The following is a 20,012-nucleotide window of genomic DNA, read 5'->3' on the forward strand; positions in this document are numbered from 1 at the left end:
TTTAGCTTTATACCTTCTCCTTTAACGTCTTGTATTTAATGGTACTTTCTCAGGTCACACTTCAGGAGGCAGAAGCGGCTCTGCAACGTGCTGATTCTTCCTCTGAGATCTATGTGTTGACTGACTTTTGCTGTCAGCTGCTCCAGAGTCATCTATGCCGGGTGACAAACCAGGTACTTCTATTAATGATCACCATTTGCTACGTCACTATTTGTATGGTAATCACATCTTAACATTGCATATCTTCAGCAAGAATGTCCTTCCTAAAACTAATGAATGCATTTCTGCACAATTAAACTGTGATTTTACTTGTAGATTGAAAAAGGAGTGCAGCTCCTGGTGAATCTTCTCCAACATCCGTCTCTGCAAAAGTCATCCAAGGCTTGGTATCTACTAAAAGTTCAAATTTTGCAGGAGCTTTCAATGTTTCTTAGGCTTCCACCTTCAGTTTTGCTCCCAGATCTCTACAAGCAGCTCCAATCGCATGGTAATGTCATTTACAGCTTTTGCAAACTTAATAATTTTGTAGGTATGTTTTTCACCTTGGAACTTCACATGGTGGTAAAGGAAAACTTAAAGGTGTTGTCTTGTAAACTATTGATGGCCATCAATAGTAGATCAGCAGAGGTCCGTCGCCTGGGACCCCTGCCAATCAGCTGTTTGCCAGGTTGGTGTGCTCATGCACCGATGTGATTTCTGAGAAGGATCTGTTCCCGTTGCGGTGGCCTGGCTTGGTATTACAAGCAGGTTTCCTATTGACGTGAATGGGAATCTTTGCCTGCTCACCACTGCAGCATGGACGGAACTGTAGGTTACCTGACGAAATCTGCTCAGTGTACAAGCACACAGGCGAACAGCTGACTGGCTGTGGTCCTGGGTGACAGACCCCCACTGATCGGCTATTGATGACCTGAAGATAGTTCACCAGTAGTTTACAACAAGACAACTCCTTTCAGTGATATGTTTCAGGTGTTCTTAAAGGGGCTGCTTCAGTCCTATGTATAGAAAGACTTGTTTAATGTGAGTAATTCAATTTTATGTGAAGTTAAAAAATTTTTTTTTTTTCCTTACAGGGTGGCATAACTCTGAGACTGCTCTTACAGAAGCTCACAAGTTGCTTAGGAGCATTGTACTACTTTTACTTGGAAATGATGTTCTGTCCACTTCAAAGGCCACATCTGATTCGCGCTTTGTGGACAACGGTATAAATGCTTTTTTTTACCTCGAATAATGGTTATTAGGGAGATGATGGATAAGCAATTCTATCCCCTAAATTAAAGGGATTGTCCAGTTGCCAACTACTTGATAGGCCTATCTGCAGACCTGGCTATCATACCAGTCAGCTGCTTTCTGGGTTAGTGTGCTCACACACTCAGCAGACAGCTCTGTTCCCACTGCAGTCGCCAGGTTTGCTATTGCAGGCTAAGTTGCCTGTAAAATGAATAGGAACTTTGCCAGTAATACCAAGCCTGGCCACTACAATGGGAATGGAGCTGTCTGCTTCCTGCAGAAATCAGCTCAGTGCAAGACAGTGGTAAACTGATCAGCTGGGATCCTGGGCGGTGGAGCCCCACTGATTTACTATTGATGGGCTTATCCTGAGGATAGTTTGCAACTGGACAACCCATTTTAAACAGCTGTCTTTTTTTTTTTTTTTAATCTGATTAGGGGAGAATCTCCTCCAGAAGTGGCAGGTACTCGCTGATCTGCTGAGTTGCTCCCAAGATCTCATCAGCACACTGAGCCGTCTTGGAAGTGTTTCGGAAGCAAAGTCTTTTTGCTTGGAGGGACTAAGATTAGCTAAAACTCTTCATAGCATGCGTCAGTAAGTAGTTATTCTAGTCATTCTCTGATTTCTACCCTTATTCCAGTTTGTTGCCAAGGTGTTTCTTTTCAAATCTTGTTTTAATATGGGGTCCTTTCCTTCAATTAACTTCTACTACGGCTCTCCTGAATTTCATTGGGGTTTCTTGGTATAGCTTTCCCACTTGACATTTAGAATGTACATCAAAGGAAGTCAAGGCAGGTCATTTGCTCAGGCCGCCATCTTATACTTCGCCTACAAAGCTCTTATGTAGATGAGGCTCTAGCTTCTTCTGCCATCAGTTCTAAACTTATGGTGGGAGTGCTGGCGTTCTTAGTAACTGAAGCTGTATTTTAATCAAATTGCCCCTTATGGCTATTCATTAGATTGCCGCTTTTAATGTGACCTCCCATTCACTTCTTTGATCCAAGCCATTACTACAGCTCCAGCCTTTAGATTTATTCAGAAAGCGGAAAACTGCATAACTCTTGGTCTTTATAGATACATCACTTAATGGGAAATTGCTTTATCCATGCAAGCTTTAGATTTCTTAATTGTATCTGGCAGTTTTCTATCGCAATGAAACTGACACTTATGGACTGTTTTCACCTTGCAGCTGTGCAGACTTTTTGGTGAGGAAGGCAGAACTAGAAACGTTACGTGCTGAGCCTCAACAATGTGAAGATGACTTGCAGTATGTGGTTTTCCTTATGGAGTCTTGTACAGGTAAGTTAGCCTTTACTATTGTAAACAATGGTTTTTATACATTGGTTCCCTTTAGCACAAAGCAAAACGTGTCACCGGGTTCATGCTGCCGGAACCATGGGTAGCATGAACCGGAGAGAGGTATGCCCATTGCCTCCTATATGCGATGGCCTGAAACACACTGGTGTTTCAGAATCAACACACTTTAGAAGTTTGATTCGGAATGGAGCTCCAAGTCAAAGGTGGGCTGCACCACCAGCCTTGACCTGCCCAGGACATGTTGACTGAGAGCTCTGTCCCTACACACAAGCAAGAAGTCAGTTAACATGCTGCAGCTGGGGAGAGGCCGGCACTGCTTGCCTTTTTGACTTGGTTCTGTTCCGAATCAAACTTAAGTGTGTTTATTGTGAAACCCTCAGCATTTCACATGGGAGCAATGGGCATACCTCTTCCATGTTCATGCTGCCCATGGTTCAGGCAGTATGAACCCAGTGAAAGGTTCCCTTTTTAAAGATTTGAGCAGTTCTACACTCCCTGCCAACCTTACATCGGGCGTGGAGAGGCAACCGTCTGGCAGCCAACGATTTATAGTGCATGGGTTTCATTAATTTTATTTGGACCTGTGCATGATACTGACTGGCTATTGGAATGGTTGCCTTTAAGCTGCTTTTACATGGAACGATTACCGTTAAGAAAAATCACTGGATCGTTCGAATCTCAAGTTCAGTTTGCTTATCGTTCATTTCATGCAAGCCGGAAAATCTTTGATTTGTTAATCGTTCAAACACTGATCATTGTTTACTGTACCAGTGAATGAGAGCGACTGAACGATCCTGTTTAAACGTTAAAAAATTATTTATAGTTGTGTTTGAAGTCACCACCCGAGTAAAGTCTAATCTTTTGCTCGGGTGAATGATTTCTTACACCGTGTAAAAGTAACCTTATCCGCTTGCAAGTTTGCAGTTGTATCGCACCCAATGTCAGATCGGCCAGAGAATTGTCTGCACAACCCCTTTACAGTAATATGGTTACATCGCCTTGTGTTACATGGGTCTTATGTTGTGTTTTTGCAATTTAATGGAAAATTCAATCGGTCTCTTGTTAGATTTCTCTGCAAAATCTCAACAGAAAGAAGTGAAAATAAAAGTTTCTAAAGGAAAGCGGCCAAACAAAAAAGGGAAGACTCCGGAGTTTACTCCTAGCCCAACAGATGACTTCTTGAAAGGTGTTCAATTTCAGTTTGTGGAAACCAGAGACCTAACGAAACATCCAGGATCACCTACAGTTGTACCTTCATCTGTGAAGAGCCTTCCTCAGTTTGTGTCCCATACAATAGAGTGCACATGTCCCTTATGTTCTGACCTTATTCTCTCTCTGCTAAGCGCAAGGTGGCAGGTTGCTCAAGCAGAAAATGACCCCCAATGTCAAGCCTTGTTACGATCCGCTCTGAAGCGTTGTCAGTCCATAACTGTCCGATTCACTAAACGTTTGAATGGACTCCTCAACTCAAAGGATGGAGATCTGGGAATTGCTGATGAGCTAACAGCTCAGGTGTACCAGAATATAGTATCTCTGAGTCGTCCTCCTAATCTGCCTGAGGGTGTTTTAGAAGATGGTTTACGCTTTGTTTCTTCACGTCCGGCTAATTTCCCCAAGTACTGGATGGCGAGTCTTTTACTAGTAAAAGCCCTGGACTCCATTTACAAGCTCGCAACAAAATATGGTGGATGCATTTCAGATCTATTTGTGCAAGTATGGGGATGGAAACCACAACAAGAAGGAAAAAAAGCTACTGGAGTTAAGGGTAACATAACCTGTTATAGTGCGCTCAACAGTAAGAGGAAAGGATCGAACAAGAATTCTGTAGATCTTAATGATATATTTTCCCAGGAAGAATCTGATTCCTCTCTTTCATCTGTGCTTGCGAAGGCTCAAACGCCTCTCCGAAGGGACCGTTCGACTTCACAAAGCAAGCCTGTTATCTCAACTGTTGCCAAAAAGAGTTCTGTCACAGTCTACAGTGAAGAGTTTCCTCAGCCAGAACTAGAACCAAGAGCTCCAAGAAGACGCAAGACTAGACCCGTCATCAAGGTGAGTGTAGAAGTGTCAATCATTCTGTTCACCTTTACTTATAACTATACTGCCTGTGTATATGGGGTATCAGGAGATTAGTTTTGAAAGCCTCTCTGAATTGAGATTATCTCTTCCACCTTTTTAGGTTGATTTCAGCGACAGTGATTTGGAAATGCCAGATGACACGGATAATGACCCAACCTGGAATGGTAAAAAGTCAATGGAGCATGCAAAGCCTGGTACCCGGGGAAGAGCGAGCTCGAAGAGCTCTGTAGCCCTAGTTGTTTCAGAGTCTGATGAGGATGACCTGACCACAAAAAGCCGGTCCAAGAAAGGAAGAGGAACTGCAAAAAAGGTGCCAAAACAGAGCAGCTCTCCTGCCATGCAGAGGCGCCGTCCACAAGGAAAAGTGGATAATGCTCCTGTGGAAATTTTACGCTCAATAGAGGAAGAACCTGAGTCGTTAGATCTCAGTATCGATGAACTACGGGCATCTGATACAGAGGATGCAAAACCATCAAAAGGTAAATTATTGGTTGCTATCGAACAGCTTTTAATAGGGCTTTTTTCATTTGAAATAAAGGCTATTAAAATGTGGTCTGCTGTAAAAACTTGTAAAACTAATCCTGAAGATCCCAGCTTGATACAATATTCTGTGGTAATTACACGTAGAGGTGAGTTATGCATTCTATATAGTGATCATTGGGCAGTGACTGCTGTTGGCTCTGTCCCTCCCACTTGTGGTAGATTGTACTCTGCCTCTCCCTTGACATCACTACCATTAACACCCCCTTGACAAGTGTGGTGATTGGACTTGTGGGGATTAACTTTCTGAAGGCAAACACCCCCCCTCTGAGCTCTGTGATCTGTATAAATGCACTTGGCACATGCACCTTCAGAGAGATTTTTTTTTCACAAGGGTCAGGAGAGCAGCAGAGTACTGCTGGCTAGGAGTGTGAGGGAGAGCTGACGGCAGGCACTGCCTTATACAACAGTCCTGGTTATTAGGTTTTGCATGCTCATTGCGGTGATGAATATGCCTGTGAAAAGGTGGGTCCTGATGACCTTTAGAAACCTTTTTCTAGTTCAAGGGATTGTTCCACAAACTGTTTTTATCCGCGGGATGGGTGATTGTCAATCACTTAATGGTTGTCCTGAACCTACTAGTGATGGTTTAAAGTTAATTTTGTAAATGTTTTGTTTTAAGTTTTACTTTTATTATACTTTCCTGTGAGACCTTTTTGATATGGTGTATTTAACTTGCAAAAAATTAATAAAAGATATTAAACGGTTGTCCTGATCTTCCCATTCCTCTTTACTACATGACCGCAGGGAGGATGAGCTTTGAAAGGAGTAGTTGTTGAGCATACGGAATGGCACTCCATTCAACATCTATGCGATTAACGGAAGTGGCCGAGGACTTTTACTAGGTTATCTTACAGTCCCATATATCTTGAATGGAGTGGCAGAAAACATGCTTGACCACTGCTGCATTTAAACTCCTATTCACTGTGGTTGTGCAGTGAGGTGGAACGGGAGACTCGGGCCTTCGTCCTAGTGAGCCCTGTTCTAGCTGACTTTTTACACCTATCCTCTGGAGGGGTGGTAAGTGTCCACTAATGGCACAACAGGTCTCTCAACCATATCTGACAGTGCTGATGGGAAGATTTCACATAGTGGGGGAATCATTCACTGTACTATCTGGACATTACATAAGGCTATATATTTAGGACTATGTCTGCTATACATGAACAGCTTTTTTTTTTTTTTTTTTTTAAGATCTTAAGTCTTCAGTCACGTACAGCATTAATAAGCTCTTATTTCTAAAAGACTTGCAGTATGATGAAATGTACTATAATTTATTTATAAACTAGGTTGCAAAGGACAAAAATCCTCCAAAAAGGAGAAGGTGGCAGAGTGTGAGATTCTTAGAAGAGATACCGGAGGGGACCTGCACGGCTGGGCTTCAGGAACAAGGCAGCGGGAAACTGATACAAATATCTTTAACTTTTCCAGACTCTTGTCTTCTCTACCAGATACATTCAGTAAGTAAAACTCGCAAACTCTTGAGTGGATTGGAGATGACCTGACTCATAATTCTTGGCTGAATACTATGACATCATACAATCAGCTTTATAATATTGGGAATTTTGTATTTTGGTGACATATTCCTTTTATACCTCATGTCCATCTTGTACAATGTAACAGACGTGTTCTTTTCTTTTGCGAATTATTATTTTACTTTATTGTTTTACTATTCTTTCTTTCACCAGGTGTCTCTGATCTGGACTCTGTCTTTACTCTTCTCCACGAGGCGTTGGAGTCTGTAGCCCATTTTCCTCCTTCTGCCTTATACTCCAAACTATGCCAACTTCTTGCTCTTTGCTCTGGAGGACAAGACCCCTATATGACTGCACTTTTAGTTAACGAATCCGTCGCTGTCACTTTGAGGCATCAGTTGCTCAGTGAGATTCATCGGAAGCTAAGGTAACGTGTTAGTAAATAAAGTGCTCCTTTGGATAGCTTCTGCTATGAAGATCAAATGTTCCATCACTCTTTGAGCAGTGGGTGTCAGACCCCCGTCAACCAGTTCTTCCGTAATACAGCCAGTGGCTGTATTGGGGACCTACAACACAGCGCCTTTCACTTGTGTGAAGCTGTGCTGCAGTTCAATGCGCAGCGAGTGGCCAGGAGCACAATTGTGCAGGGAAAACTAAAGTGAATGCAATACTATACCAGCGCTGTAATCCCTTCATACAGAGGGTTTCCTAGTGATTAGGCCACAAACTATAAAGTGATGGCATATCTTATGTGTAATTTTCTAACTTGATACAACCTGTTAATATAGCACGGTCTTGAGTATTCATCCCAAGATGTTTTCTTAATTTCTTAGGAAACTAAAAAAGGAGGGTTTAGGGGATCTGACTGACAAGTTACAGTACCTTTCTCTGGATGATCACAAGGACCCAAGGGTTCAATATCTCTCGCAACTTGAGGGTCTCTTCCAGTTTCCAAAACAATCCATACAAGCACATTCATTCAAGGAGCAGATCCAACAGATCCCAGCAAGTAAGTCTTACTGAGAATGATTTGTGTCCTGAAAGCTGTGATCCAGTCGCTGACCGAGCTCTGGTGTTTTACAGACACAGCGGTGTGCATACTGACTTTAGCTGACTCCCAGACAAGGAACCCCGGAGATGCACTACTACTTTGTAGGCTTGAATCGGGAAATGCTCCTGTTACAGTGCAAATACCTACTGCACAGCTGAAGGTAATGCCCAATTAACCGTAGCATCTTCTCCCTGTTCTATTGGCCAAGATTGGTGTTAACGTCCAACCATTTTAACCCCTCAGATGCCACGATCAGCGATATCTACTGCACCTAAGTAGTTGTACAAAGGGAGATCCCTTTCACATGAGGCCCCTTGTACAATTTTTAATGGTTTCCTTCACATTTGCAATGTTTTCACTCATGCAATGTTGTGAGGGGGGGGGGGGGGGGGACGCAGCATGTCCTATCATGCTGAGACTCAATCGCAGAAAAAACTTCCCTTTTTTGGGGCCCTTGTTTTTCTCAATCACCAGTGTGAAGGAGCCCTAAGGGTTGTGGTAAGGATTTATAAAAAAGGATAGTTTGCTGGCATAATGCTCAGAAAAGTAGGTTTTATTTCCCTACCTCCATGTATAAAATACTCCTAATGGTTTTTGATAGATGCCTCTGAGCTCAGCACTACAAGAGTTTGATGAAATACAGAAACAGCAAAAAGCTGTCAACAATCTGACCGATAAGAAGGAATGGTGGGAAGGCCGCACTGCCCTGGACAACCGCATGAAGGTACGCACCTCAGTAGTCTGTGTATTGTATGCTGACTCGTGAAGAATACTATAGAATATTCCGTCTTGGCAAGTTCTTCCCTGCCCACAGAATAAGTGGTAACTTGCTGATCAGTGAGGGTCCAACCATCGGGACCACAATCGATCCCAAGATTTTAGCCCCAGTGTGCCCTGAAGTTCTGGCAGTGGTGGCCGTGCATGTGCACCTCTGCTGCGCTCTAGTGAGACTTCTGGAGATAACCTTGTGTTTTGAACGGTTATCTCTGGCAGTCTCATTTGAAGTAGAGGTGTGCCACTGTTGCTGGAACTTTGGAATTGGTGGGGGTCTCGGTGGTCAGACCCTCACCACATTATCCCCTATTCTGTGGCTAACTTTCTGAGATGGGAATAACCCCTTGAAGGAATCTTGCACTCTAACAACATAGAGCATGCAGGAAATATGTAGGAATAACTTGTACTTCTTTCACATGTAGGCTTTAATCCAGTCCTTAGATGAACAGGTACTAGGATGCTGGAAGGGTCTGCTATCTCCACCGTGTTCCACATCTGCTTTAGAAGAAGAAGCTAAAGGACTTTCTAAGGCACTGACACTGTATGGCTGGAGAAGAACCGAAACTGCACTTCTGAAGGTGAGTTCTGGTTAAGATGATGTGAGATCAATGAAAACCTCTACAAAACTAAAGTTTTTTTGGGGGGGCTTCTTAAGCCAATTTCAAGTTGTTGAAGTGTGAGATGTATAAAGTATTTATAACACTACCTGGAAAGAATGACAGGGGTAACGGGCTGCTTTTTCCATGGACACTCCCGTTTTAAACTCAAGCTACTCATGTATAGTTGGTTGGTAAATCGGAGGGTAGCACTGCTTTAAGATATGGTTTAGTTAGGCAACGGTTACTCTAAGAGGTTTTATGTTCTCTAACTTTTGGATTTATTTTGTTTCAATTCTTCACAATTTTCAGGGTGCGTTTGTTGTCTCTGAAATGTATTCCAGCCGTCTAATTCACGGACTGCAACCACCTCCATAACTAGTCGTCTTCCCATACGGGAAGTGGATACAGTTATTGCTCCATGAGCTACACGGCATCTGTACAAATCTCTGCAGTGGTTTGCTACCATGTGCCAGTCTGGCTGCTACACTATAGCAGGTCTGGGTCTGGACGGGTTTACAGTCTCTGAATGTAGTCTAATTCTCTGACAGCAGACATTGATAAAGAGCAAATGAGAAACTGTATATTAGAAAAAGCATGTTTTCTCTTACACTGTCTCAAGCTGGCGTTCCACGGTAATACTACGAGCTATGAGTGTGTACTATAAATGCATTAATGCATTTTTGTTTTGCAGGCAATTTTAGGAGGCTGCCGCCATTTAACCCAACAGCATATTCATTTCTTGGTCCAAGGATTTTGTACCTCAAAGACTGAACAGGCGGAGGAGCTGCTTCAGAAAGCTGTGGATAGGCTGAAATTGAAGATGGAACCTACAGAAGGGCATCTAGTTCTAATATTGGATAAGGTGAGCTGCAGCATTTTTATGCTACTGTCTTTTTTTTTTCTTCAGGTGTCTAAAAAAAAAAAGGAATAGGATGGGCTCCCATCAATATAAGCTGGGGTTTTTTCTCACAGAAACCATTCCACTCTTATCTGTGGGTTGACTTTGGTATTGCATTTAAAATGAGTGGTGCGAATCTGCAATACCATACACAACCTCTGGAGGGGGTATAGCATAGTTCTTGCGTCAAAGCAGCTATTTTTTCATTTTTCTGGAGAACCCCTTTTAAAGGGGTTGTCTGAAGTAAAATCCCATATGACAAAAAAAGCCGACAGCTCAGTCACAGAATTCATTAATTGCTGTGCTCTGATTGGATGCTGCAGCTTGAGATGTCTCATACAAACTGCTGCAGCCTATAAACAGTGTCACAGCGACGACCTGAAACAATCAACGTGGGAATTTTTTATTTTTTTAAAGCCTAAATTTTGGACTGATAAGTTAATCTTTATAATGACTGGAGCTTTGGTTCTCGGATGCAAAGCTCTAAATTCTCTATAGTTAAAGAGGTATTTCAATCTTTGATAGGACATATCCACAGTACATGGGGTGTGTGTGTGTGTGTGTGTGTGTGTGTGTTCCATCGGTCTTCAAAATAAGGTCCTCTGCCCCCGATCACTCCTGGTGGGAAATGATTCCCTCATTCATAGCATATCTGTTGGATAACTTTCTTAAAAGATTGTTCCAAGATTGCAAGAATAAGGAATAACTCGCTGATCAGTGAGGGGTCTCCCGTGATCCGTTGTGCTGGTCAATGATGTCCGCATGAAGGGAGCGCTGGCTGAGCATGAGTGGTCAGCAACGCCATTCATTTCAATGGGGCGTGGTTATTTCTGCATCCTCATTGAAAGTGAATGGTGTGCTTGCATGACCATACTTCATTCAGTCATCTCCTTAATGCAGGGGGGAGGGTGTAGTAAACCTGCAGTGGGAAGGATAGGGGGGAGGGGCTCCTATTGATCAGCACATTATTCCCTATCCTATGGGGATAGGGGGTAACTTTATTATTAGTACAATCCCATTAATGAAACCTTTTTTTTTTTTTCTCATTTATTTTTAAACCTGCTTGGGAATTACAGTGTGATCTATTGATTATGTTTTAACCTCTTTTATAACCCTCCAAAAGCATCTTCAGAAGTTGCCTTGGGAGAGTATGCCGTGCCTGCTAACCAGATCAGTGACTCGTCTTCCATCCCTGCATTTTCTGCTCAACTATGGTCTGCTGAAAAAGGTACATTGCTGCTCTGTCCCTCCTCGTTTAGAGTGAATAGGTTTTAAAGTATGGAAAGCTGGCAGTGCGTCTTGGTGTCGCGCACATTGGCAGCACATTAAGGACACAATGTCTTCTGTTTTCAGCCATGCTTTGTTTTATTACAAGAACATATTTGTGACTCCTATAAAGTATAAGTTGGCATCCTTGACTCTTAATGAGAGATGGGTGGGTTTTGGTTGGATGCCTTTGCTTCTGTTTAGCAGTTTTTGTTCTTCCTGCAGCACCAGCCTCAGAGCACCCTTGTTCATGGGGTTGATCCCAAGAAAACCTTCTATGTCCTCAATCCTCAGTCCAATCTGCCTGGCACAGAGGAGCGTTTCAGGGACTGGTTCAAAAAGTAAGTTGTTTTTTTTTGACTTGTCTGTTCTACCATATTCACTAACTTGCCACCCACTGCTTATAAATAACTATATACACAAAATGCTTTTTATAGCAAGTAGTAAGTCGTTCAGATTCAGTTAAAAGTTCTTGTTCTATCTAGCGCACTCAAGAGGATTTGGAGTATTGGAGGTTTGTGGCTAACGCAATTATTGAGATAGTGTTACAAATAAAGTAGGAGCAATTGTGGGAGAGCTTGAAGGGGGTGTGTCATGTTTATCCCCTATCTGATTGGTGGGAGTTCAACTGCTGTGACCCTTGTCAATTGCGAGAATGGGGGTTCTAAATAGGCCTGAATAAATTGGTGCCAGTGGTCACACGTGTGTCATGGCTCCATTCCTTTTATTGGGATCACCAGAGATGGCAGAGCTCAAGTGCTTGACTATCTTGGAAGTCCTATTGAAATAAATGGCGTGACAGGGCATATACTCAACCACCCCTATTCTTGTGATAGATGGGGGCTTGGCAGAAGGACCCACATCGATCAGATAGTTATCAACTGACCTATGAATAAGGAGATACTACTTTTTTTCTTTTGGATAACCCAATTTTAAAGCTGAGCATAATTTTATTTTATCTCCATACAATGGCCTTAATGTATGGTACAGTCAGTTGTATAAGGTAATACAATCCCCTGGGGAATAGAGAAAACTCAGATCAATGCCTATGATTCCATCATATGTTGCATTTGTTCGGCCAAGGGTTGAACAGAGCAGGAAAACGGAAACCCCTAGCACTGTGAACTAGGCGTAAAGCAGACTTCTCCCTTATACTTGGTATACATATATCCTTAGCTCAGTAGGGATGGTGTGTAGCGTTTTTAATGTGTAGCGTTTTTAATGTGTAGCGTTTTTGTCTTAAAAAAAAAATATATATATATAGCATTATATAAATATTTAAAGGGAACCTGTCAGCTGGAAAATGTTATCCAAACTGTAGGCAGCATGTTATAGAGGAGGAAGAACTGAGCAGAATATACAGTTTTATGGGGAAAGATTCTCTATAACTTGTATTTTATTCATTTAACAACTTAGTGATGGCCCCATCGGGAAATTACGTCCTCAGTAAGTGGTCTTTAATCCTAGAGGACGTAGTTTTATGCATCCTTTTAGGATTAATGCCCACTTGCCTGAGGACGTGACAGCTCCATGCTGTCGGTGCCCGCAGGTAGCCGACAGCATGGAGCGGTCATCCCAGGATGCGGGCAGTCACCCCCGGCATTGCGATCTGCGCTATCAATGGATAGCGCCGATCACAATAAAGTAATTAAAAGTGCGTAAAAAGTTAGATATTCAGCTGCCCTGATGTGTAGCCAGGAGCAGAGAGATTATACCGGGGACATGATCACTGTTATCCAATGGATAACAGTGATCATGTAAAGTAAAAAAAAGTGTAAAAAGTAAAAAAAAAAAGTTTTAAAAAAAGTTAAAGTTTACGTTTCATCTCCCCCCCCCCCCCCCCCCAACGTGAGGGAGGATGAAATGATTTACCTAAGACCCTCGGATTTATCCGCGGACCTTACCCCAGCTTCTGCGCACGCGCCCGTCGCCACAATGTCAGGCACAGCGCAAAAGCTGTGGATTGCCAGGATAATTTTAAATCTCCCTGCTCCTGGCTACAAAATTTAGCCGAGAGCCTGGAGATTTCACAGGGGGGCCGCGGTGAGCGGTTCCTAATCACGTAAAAGTAAAAAAAAGGTGACGGTTCATCTCCCCTCACCAATGCGATCGGTGAGGTGAGATGAAACTTTTTACCGGAGGCCTCCGTATTTGCACCCTGACGCGATCTTCCTCCGTGAACTTTCCCGGATTCTGCACATGCGACCGCCGGCAAAACACCGAACACCTGCGCAGGAGTCGGGGAGCCGAGGAAATTTAAAATCTCCTTGCTCATCGCTAAGCGACAGTGCGGGAAATACAAACAAAAAAAAGTACTGTGCATGACCGCCTGTGTGAGTAGGCAGTTATGCACAGTACATTACGCGGCCGTACGCAGGGTCACGGCCGGATCACAGCTGGGATCCGCTGCGGGCCTCCGCAAGCGGATTCCACCTACGGCTGCGTGAGCCCGGCGTTATTCAGACCGCTACCTGTGATACGTAATTTACAAGAAGCCGCGGGAACGTTCGCCTTCCTGCAGTTCCAGGAGCACCTTGTTGAGCGTCTTCTGTTCGAGACCGCCGCACCTCATCAAGCTTATGGAGACTCAGAGTGCCACTTTTTACACCCCATACCCGCCACTGAGGTCACGAAATACCCCCAAAAATCATGAGAGGAGGGGGGATACACTGTTTTATTGCCCCATGTGCCCAACCTAACCAGCCTCCGTAATTACCCCTGTCTTCGGAAATACTACACAGTTCACATTATTACTTTTATCTAAGAGGAACACCGAAAAGGGTGCAGGGGGGGGGGATTTTTTTAAGGTGTCAATTTTTATTCCGCACAAGTGAGCAATGGGGCGTGGGATTTATTCAGTTGTGCCCTGCAATCCAACGGGTGTTCCCTGCATTACAGTCCTTGCCATGTGTCCTTTAAGTAGATTAGGGCCACAAGGGGTATGTCTTTGAACACGGGACAAACGGGGGTATCCATTTTGGGGTGAAGGTCTTCATTCCTATGTACACTGTACAAAAAAACCTGTTTTTAAATTGACAAAATTGCCCAAAAAATGAAAATCGAATTTTTTTTCCTTCTGCATTGCTTAGATTTATTCAAATACTGTGGCGTCAAAATACGCAATACACCCCTAGATTAATTCATTAAGAGGTCTAGTTTTTAAAATGGGGTCATTTGTGGGGGTTCTTTATCGTTTTGGACGCTCAATGGCTCTACAAGTGGGTAATGGGGCCTAAATCACCTTCATGCTAAATTTATTGTCTGAAAACCACCGACTACTCCTTTCATTTTGGGCCCCGTTGTGCATCCAGACATAAGATTAGGGCCACAATGGGTATGTCTCTGAACACGGGACAAACAGGTATCCATTTTGGGGTTCAAGTCTTCATTCATGTGTGCGCTGTACAAAAAAAGCTGTTTTTAAAATGACAATTTCCAAAAAGACGAAAATCACGATTTTTTTTTTTTTCCTTTTGCTTTGCTTGAATTCATTCAAAAACTGAGGGGTCAAAATGGGCAGTACACCCCTAGATAAATTCGTTAAGAGGTCTAGTTTTTAAAATGGGGTCATTTGTGGGGGTTCTCTTTGGTTTTGGACGCTCAAGAGCCCTACAAAAGTGCTATGGGGCCTAAAACGCCTTCAAGCAAAATTTATGTTCTGAAAGACACTGACTACTCCTTTCATTTTGGGTCCCGTTGTGCATCCAGACATAAGATTAGGGCCACAATGGGCATGTTTCTGAACACGGGAGAAACAGGGGTATCCATTTTGGGGTGTAAATCCTCATTTTCATGGGCACTATAGGAAAAAAATTTCTTTAAAATGACATATTTGCAAAAATATGAAATTTTATTTTTTCTCCTCTAAATTTGAATACTCATGACACCCCTCAGTGAATACATTAAGGGGTGTAGTTTTTAAAATGGGGTCATTTGGGGGGGGATCTATTATTCTGACACTCATGAGCCTTTGCAAACTTGGCTTGGTGCAGGAAAACAAAGTGTTCCTCAAAATGCTGAAAAGTAATGTTAAATTTTTCAAGTGTGCATTCAGAATAAAGTAAACAGATGGAAATCTATATCATCAAAAATTTGTACAGTATGTTTGGACATATTTGAGATATTATAGTTAAAAATGTGGAAAAAAAATGACAATTTTTTTCAAAATTTTTCCAATATTGGTACTTTTAATAAATATACACAAATTATGTTGGTCTCTTTTTACAACCAAAATGAAGTACAACATGTGGCGAAATAACAGTGTCAGAATCACTTGGATATGTAAAGCCTTTACGGAGTTATGCTTAGTTGAACTACGCATGTCAGACTTCCAAAACTTGGCTACGTCACTAAGGCGCAAACAGGCTTCGTCACTAAGGGGTTAAACCTTTGCTTATTCTGAACAGTCCAGTGGGCGGTCCCATCAGTGATTGACAGCTACCCCTGAATGTATGGTCATTTTTAAATGGCTATCATTCACGGATAGGGCTGCGCATTGGACTGTTCAGCTCAAAATTCAGAGATCGAAATGAATAAAACACAAGTTTAAGGACTCTCTTTCTTTTTTTACGGCCGTGAAAATCGTGTGAGATTGGTGTGTTGAAAGACGCACATCTTCACGCATATGACGCACAAACTCCTCGCAGCCGCGGGGACATTGCAAGAGCGCAATATTGGGCTACATTTCATAGCCCAATATCTCGCTCAGCCGTGTAGTAGCCATAGTGAATCTTTCCCCAACTTACTGCATATCAATCTCTGTTCCTCCTGTTCTATAAGATGATACCTGCAGTTTGGACATTATGTACGAGCCTCCCTTTAAATGACTATTGCACTTTGATAACCTAGCTGAAAGATTGTCCTTCAATGTTTAGCTTTGAAAAACACCTTTAAGGGCTTATAAAGAGATCTGGCTTCTAGTATAGAATATATATTTTTTTTAATGTAACATACAGCTGAACATTAGTGTTGTGAATTGTTTTGCAGTGAACCTGGATGGAAAGGGGTGATCAGATCTGCACCAAAGTCTGACGAGGTCCAGTATGCCCTGACTAAGCAGGATCTCTATATGTAAGTATAGGATCTTGCATCTTCTATATAACTTCATACCAAAAAGACCCTTGTCTACAATGTGTCCTCTCTACAGTTACGTGGGGCATGGAGCCGGTGCACACTTCTTGGATGCTCAGACACTGCAGCGATTGGACTGTAATGCAGTAGTCTTGCTTTTCGGATGTAGCAGTGCCGCCTTGGCAGTTCGAGGAGACCTGGAAGGGGCTGGCATAGTGTTAAAATACTTAATGGCTGGCTGGTAAGTCTATTTTCCATCAAAGTCTGAATAAGTGTAGTGTTTGTGTTGCTGTATATAACTTGTAATACACAGCTCTGGTTCATTTCAATACATGGTAAATTACATTGTAAGTACCAGCTATAATTTGAACAGTACTGAACCAGAATACTGGGGGGCATTTCAGAATTCTAACTGTTTTGAACGGAGCCTTTTCTTTTACATAAAGTAGTCGCCCACCATAGCCAGTGATGGTTATTGTTAGGATATGCCATCACTGCTTTTGATCAGTATCTGTCTGAAAGGGCGTTAGCGATCCTCAGAATGAAGGGGCTGCAGTGCTAGTTGAATACTGTGGCCCCTTCAGAGTTTTGACCTGTACAGTGGTGCAGCTGTCCAACCTATAGTGATATGCAAAAATGTTATACCATGAAAGGGGGGACGGACATTTTTCTTTTTTTTTTTTTCTTCTTTTACAAATAACACTGCACAATTATTTTGTTTTCTTACTTTTTGGATTTGGATATTCCTTTAACGTTTTTTTTTTAGATTTTACTATGTACCTGTAACAATGTCCATCTAGTTCAGCCTGTTCCACCCCCTTCTTCCCACCCACCCTTGGCTTCTGCCTCATTGGATTTTTTTGCCCTCCTCTGCATCAACAAGTTAGCCCGTGTGGGGGGAGGGGGGGGAATTGCTTCCCGACTCCATAATGGTAGTCAGAATAATCTCTGGATCAATGTTTTAGGGGACTTGAACCTGTGATCTCATGGTTGCTCAGATAATACACTGCAGTACTTCTGCAGTGTATTATCTCTTTTCTTTGCCATCACAAGCCATGGCAGACCCGGAGGCTTCTGGCAAGTGTCTGGTTGCTATTGCTACCCATTGGCCTTCACAATTGGATGGCAGATGGCCAGTGACTTCACAGAGGGATCTCACTCCCACTGTTAACTGCTTACAACATTGTGGCATGTAAGGGGTTAACAGTGAGGATTGGAGTGCTCTCTTCCCCACCATTGCAGTGGGACCCTAGCTATCAGTTACCCCCAGCTTCCTCCGCGGATGGGAACGGAGTTCATACAGTACATGCAGTGCAGACAGCATTATGCATGAACTGCTACCCTCCCATGACATGTACATCATCAGATAGAAAGGGGTTAAAGGGTTGACTTTACTGATGTAAAATTACTAGATTTCTATACAGCCAATTTAGAAGCCTATAGACCAAGAAAATTGGTCTCAATGTCAGTAAGTTCCTGCACTGTGACTTTATACCTTACCACACGTTGAAGGAGCGGTGATTCAGGGAGAAGAAAAAAACATTTCGGCCCGGTCTGGAGTGGTGAAATAAACCCTTCCCAGTTCTGCCAGTGGCCTGTTACCTGCTGCAGGGAACCAGCAATGTAGTCACTGACACCAGGGACATGTGACGCTGTTCCAATCGCAGCCCACTTTGGCTGGTGATGCGCTTCAGTGGTCACAAGGTCTTTGCGGACATCGTCATTGCTGCAGCCGCAAGTGAAGATCAGTGAAATATTGAGTGATGAGCTTGTTTAAAATTCTTTTTTCCTGGCTAACCCCTAATAAAAAGTGACTGCTTTACTGAAAGGGTAAAAATAAGTCTGGTTCCCTCCATCTTCAGCTAGACCATACTTTTAGGATGCAACTTGGCGAAGGCTGCAGAAACTGACTTGCCTCATCTGCTGTCCAGTGCAAACAGAGGTGTTGGTGGGGCTCTTCATCCAGAGACTACACAGCTTCCTGTGATATATGTAGAAAATCACCTATTTTTGTGTTCTCACATTTTTTGATTGCGTTATGTAAGAGAAAGAAGGATGATGATGATGTTACTAGTTTCTCTTTAAGTTAACTGTTGGGCCTTAGCCATTGGGAATCCTTAGTTAACCCCTTAGTGACGGCCCTACAGTGTTTTTACATCCTGCAGGACGTGTATCGAGAGACATCGCGGGGCGACCTCCCTTCATACATTCTCTGTCAACTATTTCTTAGAGCCAACACCTCGTGGCAACAGCTGAGATGAGCCATGCGGCTCATTGGGGCTGTTAAACCTTTAAATGCTGCTGTTCTGACAGCGGCATTTAAATCACCCAAACTATATTCGGGGGTCCCGTACGGACCCCGCGATGAGATCGTGTGGATATTGTGGCAGCTGGGGGCCCTCTGAAAAGCCCAAGGGCTGTCACGGCCGAATGCCCATCAAGCCATCCTCTTGGGGTGGCTTGATAAACTGCTTGTCAGATCGCAGTATGATGTAATGCTATAGCATTACATCATACTGCAGGAGCGATCAAAGCATCGCAAATTGTAGTCCTCTAGGGGGACTAAACAAAAAGTAAAAACAAAATCAATAAAGTTTTACTAATTGCAAAAATGTAATAGTTTATAAACCCCATTTTTGCCATATTTATAATAAGATTCCAAATCCTAAAATAAAAATACATATTTGGTATCGCCGCATCTGTAAAAGTTCAGTCTAGCAAAATAATGTATTATTTACCCCACACGGTGATGAGGGGAAAAAACGCCGGAAGTGTACTTTTTTGGTCACCCTGTTTTCAAGGAAAAATGCAATCAAAAAGCCATATGTATTCCAAAATTGTACCAATGCAAACTACAAGATGTCTCTCAAAAAATGAGCCCTTGCACAATTATGTCAACGGAAAACTAAAAAATGTATTTCACACAAAGATGGCGGCAGAAAATGTAAAAAAAAATCTTTGAAAAAAAAATACAAGTAGCACCGCCAAAAAGTTTAGTATCTTAGTAATCGTAACGACCCATAGAATAAAGTTAGCAGGTAATTTTCCCTCCGACATCATGACAGCATAAACTTGGAGATTGCTCACCTGCTGACCTGATGGGACAGGAAAAGGCAGAGCATAAAAGGCACCTCCCCCTCCACCAACACCAGTGCTTTTCCTGTCCCTCACAGGACGGCAGAGCTCCAGCGATGCTGTTACATGCCGGAGGACTTACCAGGCACGGCGGCATCTACTTTTGGCAGCCCCGGTTACCCCAGTGGGAAGGACCTCATCAAGGTGTTACCCAAGGACTGCGTGGGTCGGGGTCCAAGGATGGACTTCTCGGTTCCACAGTGGCCGTCATCCAGGCAGCGTCCGCCATCTCTAGGTCTCCCGACGGCGCGGTGACAGCAGCCGCTCTGCAGGGAGCGTAGCCTCAGATGGGGGCGTGGCCTGGCCCAGCGCCAAACTCAAAATTTTAAAGCTCCCTGCACCAGGGCAAGACGCCGGTGCTTCTCTACACGTGGAGATTGATCCTAAGGACAGGACTCCATCTTACAAGCGCAGGATGTTGGCCAGAGAGGACCCAGAGAATCTTCCAACTGTAAGTGGTCCTGTGAGCCAACCTACAGACAACTGCACTACATACACTTCCTTACTAACAGAGTTCTTCCTTGTTATTTCAGGACAGGGATACTCAAAAACTAGGCTAGGAGAAGAACTAGAAAGT

At 43.1% G+C, this 20,012-nt stretch overlaps 1 protein-coding gene across 2 annotated transcripts in view; it reads left to right on the forward strand.

Moving 5' to 3' along the window:
- Positions 1–20,012, forward strand: part of ESPL1 (extra spindle pole bodies like 1, separase) — a 52,008-nt gene that overhangs the window by 25,525 nt on the left and 6,471 nt on the right. The window contains exons 13-30 of one of the 2 annotated variants that reach the window (XM_066584232.1): positions 54–173; positions 316–487; positions 1,074–1,202; positions 1,669–1,825; positions 2,421–2,530; positions 3,615–4,600; positions 4,728–5,106; positions 6,457–6,627; positions 6,856–7,069; positions 7,476–7,651; positions 7,726–7,853; positions 8,295–8,417; positions 8,890–9,045; positions 9,758–9,928; positions 11,088–11,192; positions 11,456–11,571; positions 16,217–16,300; positions 16,377–16,541. In XM_066584232.1, coding sequence (XP_066440329.1) covers positions 54–173; positions 316–487; positions 1,074–1,202; positions 1,669–1,825; positions 2,421–2,530; positions 3,615–4,600; positions 4,728–5,106; positions 6,457–6,627; positions 6,856–7,069; positions 7,476–7,651; positions 7,726–7,853; positions 8,295–8,417; positions 8,890–9,045; positions 9,758–9,928; positions 11,088–11,192; positions 11,456–11,571; positions 16,217–16,300; positions 16,377–16,541 — 3,662 coding nt within the window. The remainder of the gene's footprint in view (positions 1–53; positions 174–315; positions 488–1,073; positions 1,203–1,668; positions 1,826–2,420; positions 2,531–3,614; positions 4,601–4,727; positions 5,107–6,456; positions 6,628–6,855; positions 7,070–7,475; positions 7,652–7,725; positions 7,854–8,294; positions 8,418–8,889; positions 9,046–9,757; positions 9,929–11,087; positions 11,193–11,455; positions 11,572–16,216; positions 16,301–16,376; positions 16,542–20,012) is intronic. The other variant, XM_066584233.1, reaches the window with a different exon arrangement.

This window comes from Eleutherodactylus coqui, chromosome 1 (genome assembly GCF_035609145.1).
Source record: "Eleutherodactylus coqui strain aEleCoq1 chromosome 1, aEleCoq1.hap1, whole genome shotgun sequence".
In the NCBI taxonomy this organism is placed as follows: Eukaryota; Metazoa; Chordata; class Amphibia; order Anura; family Eleutherodactylidae; genus Eleutherodactylus; species Eleutherodactylus coqui.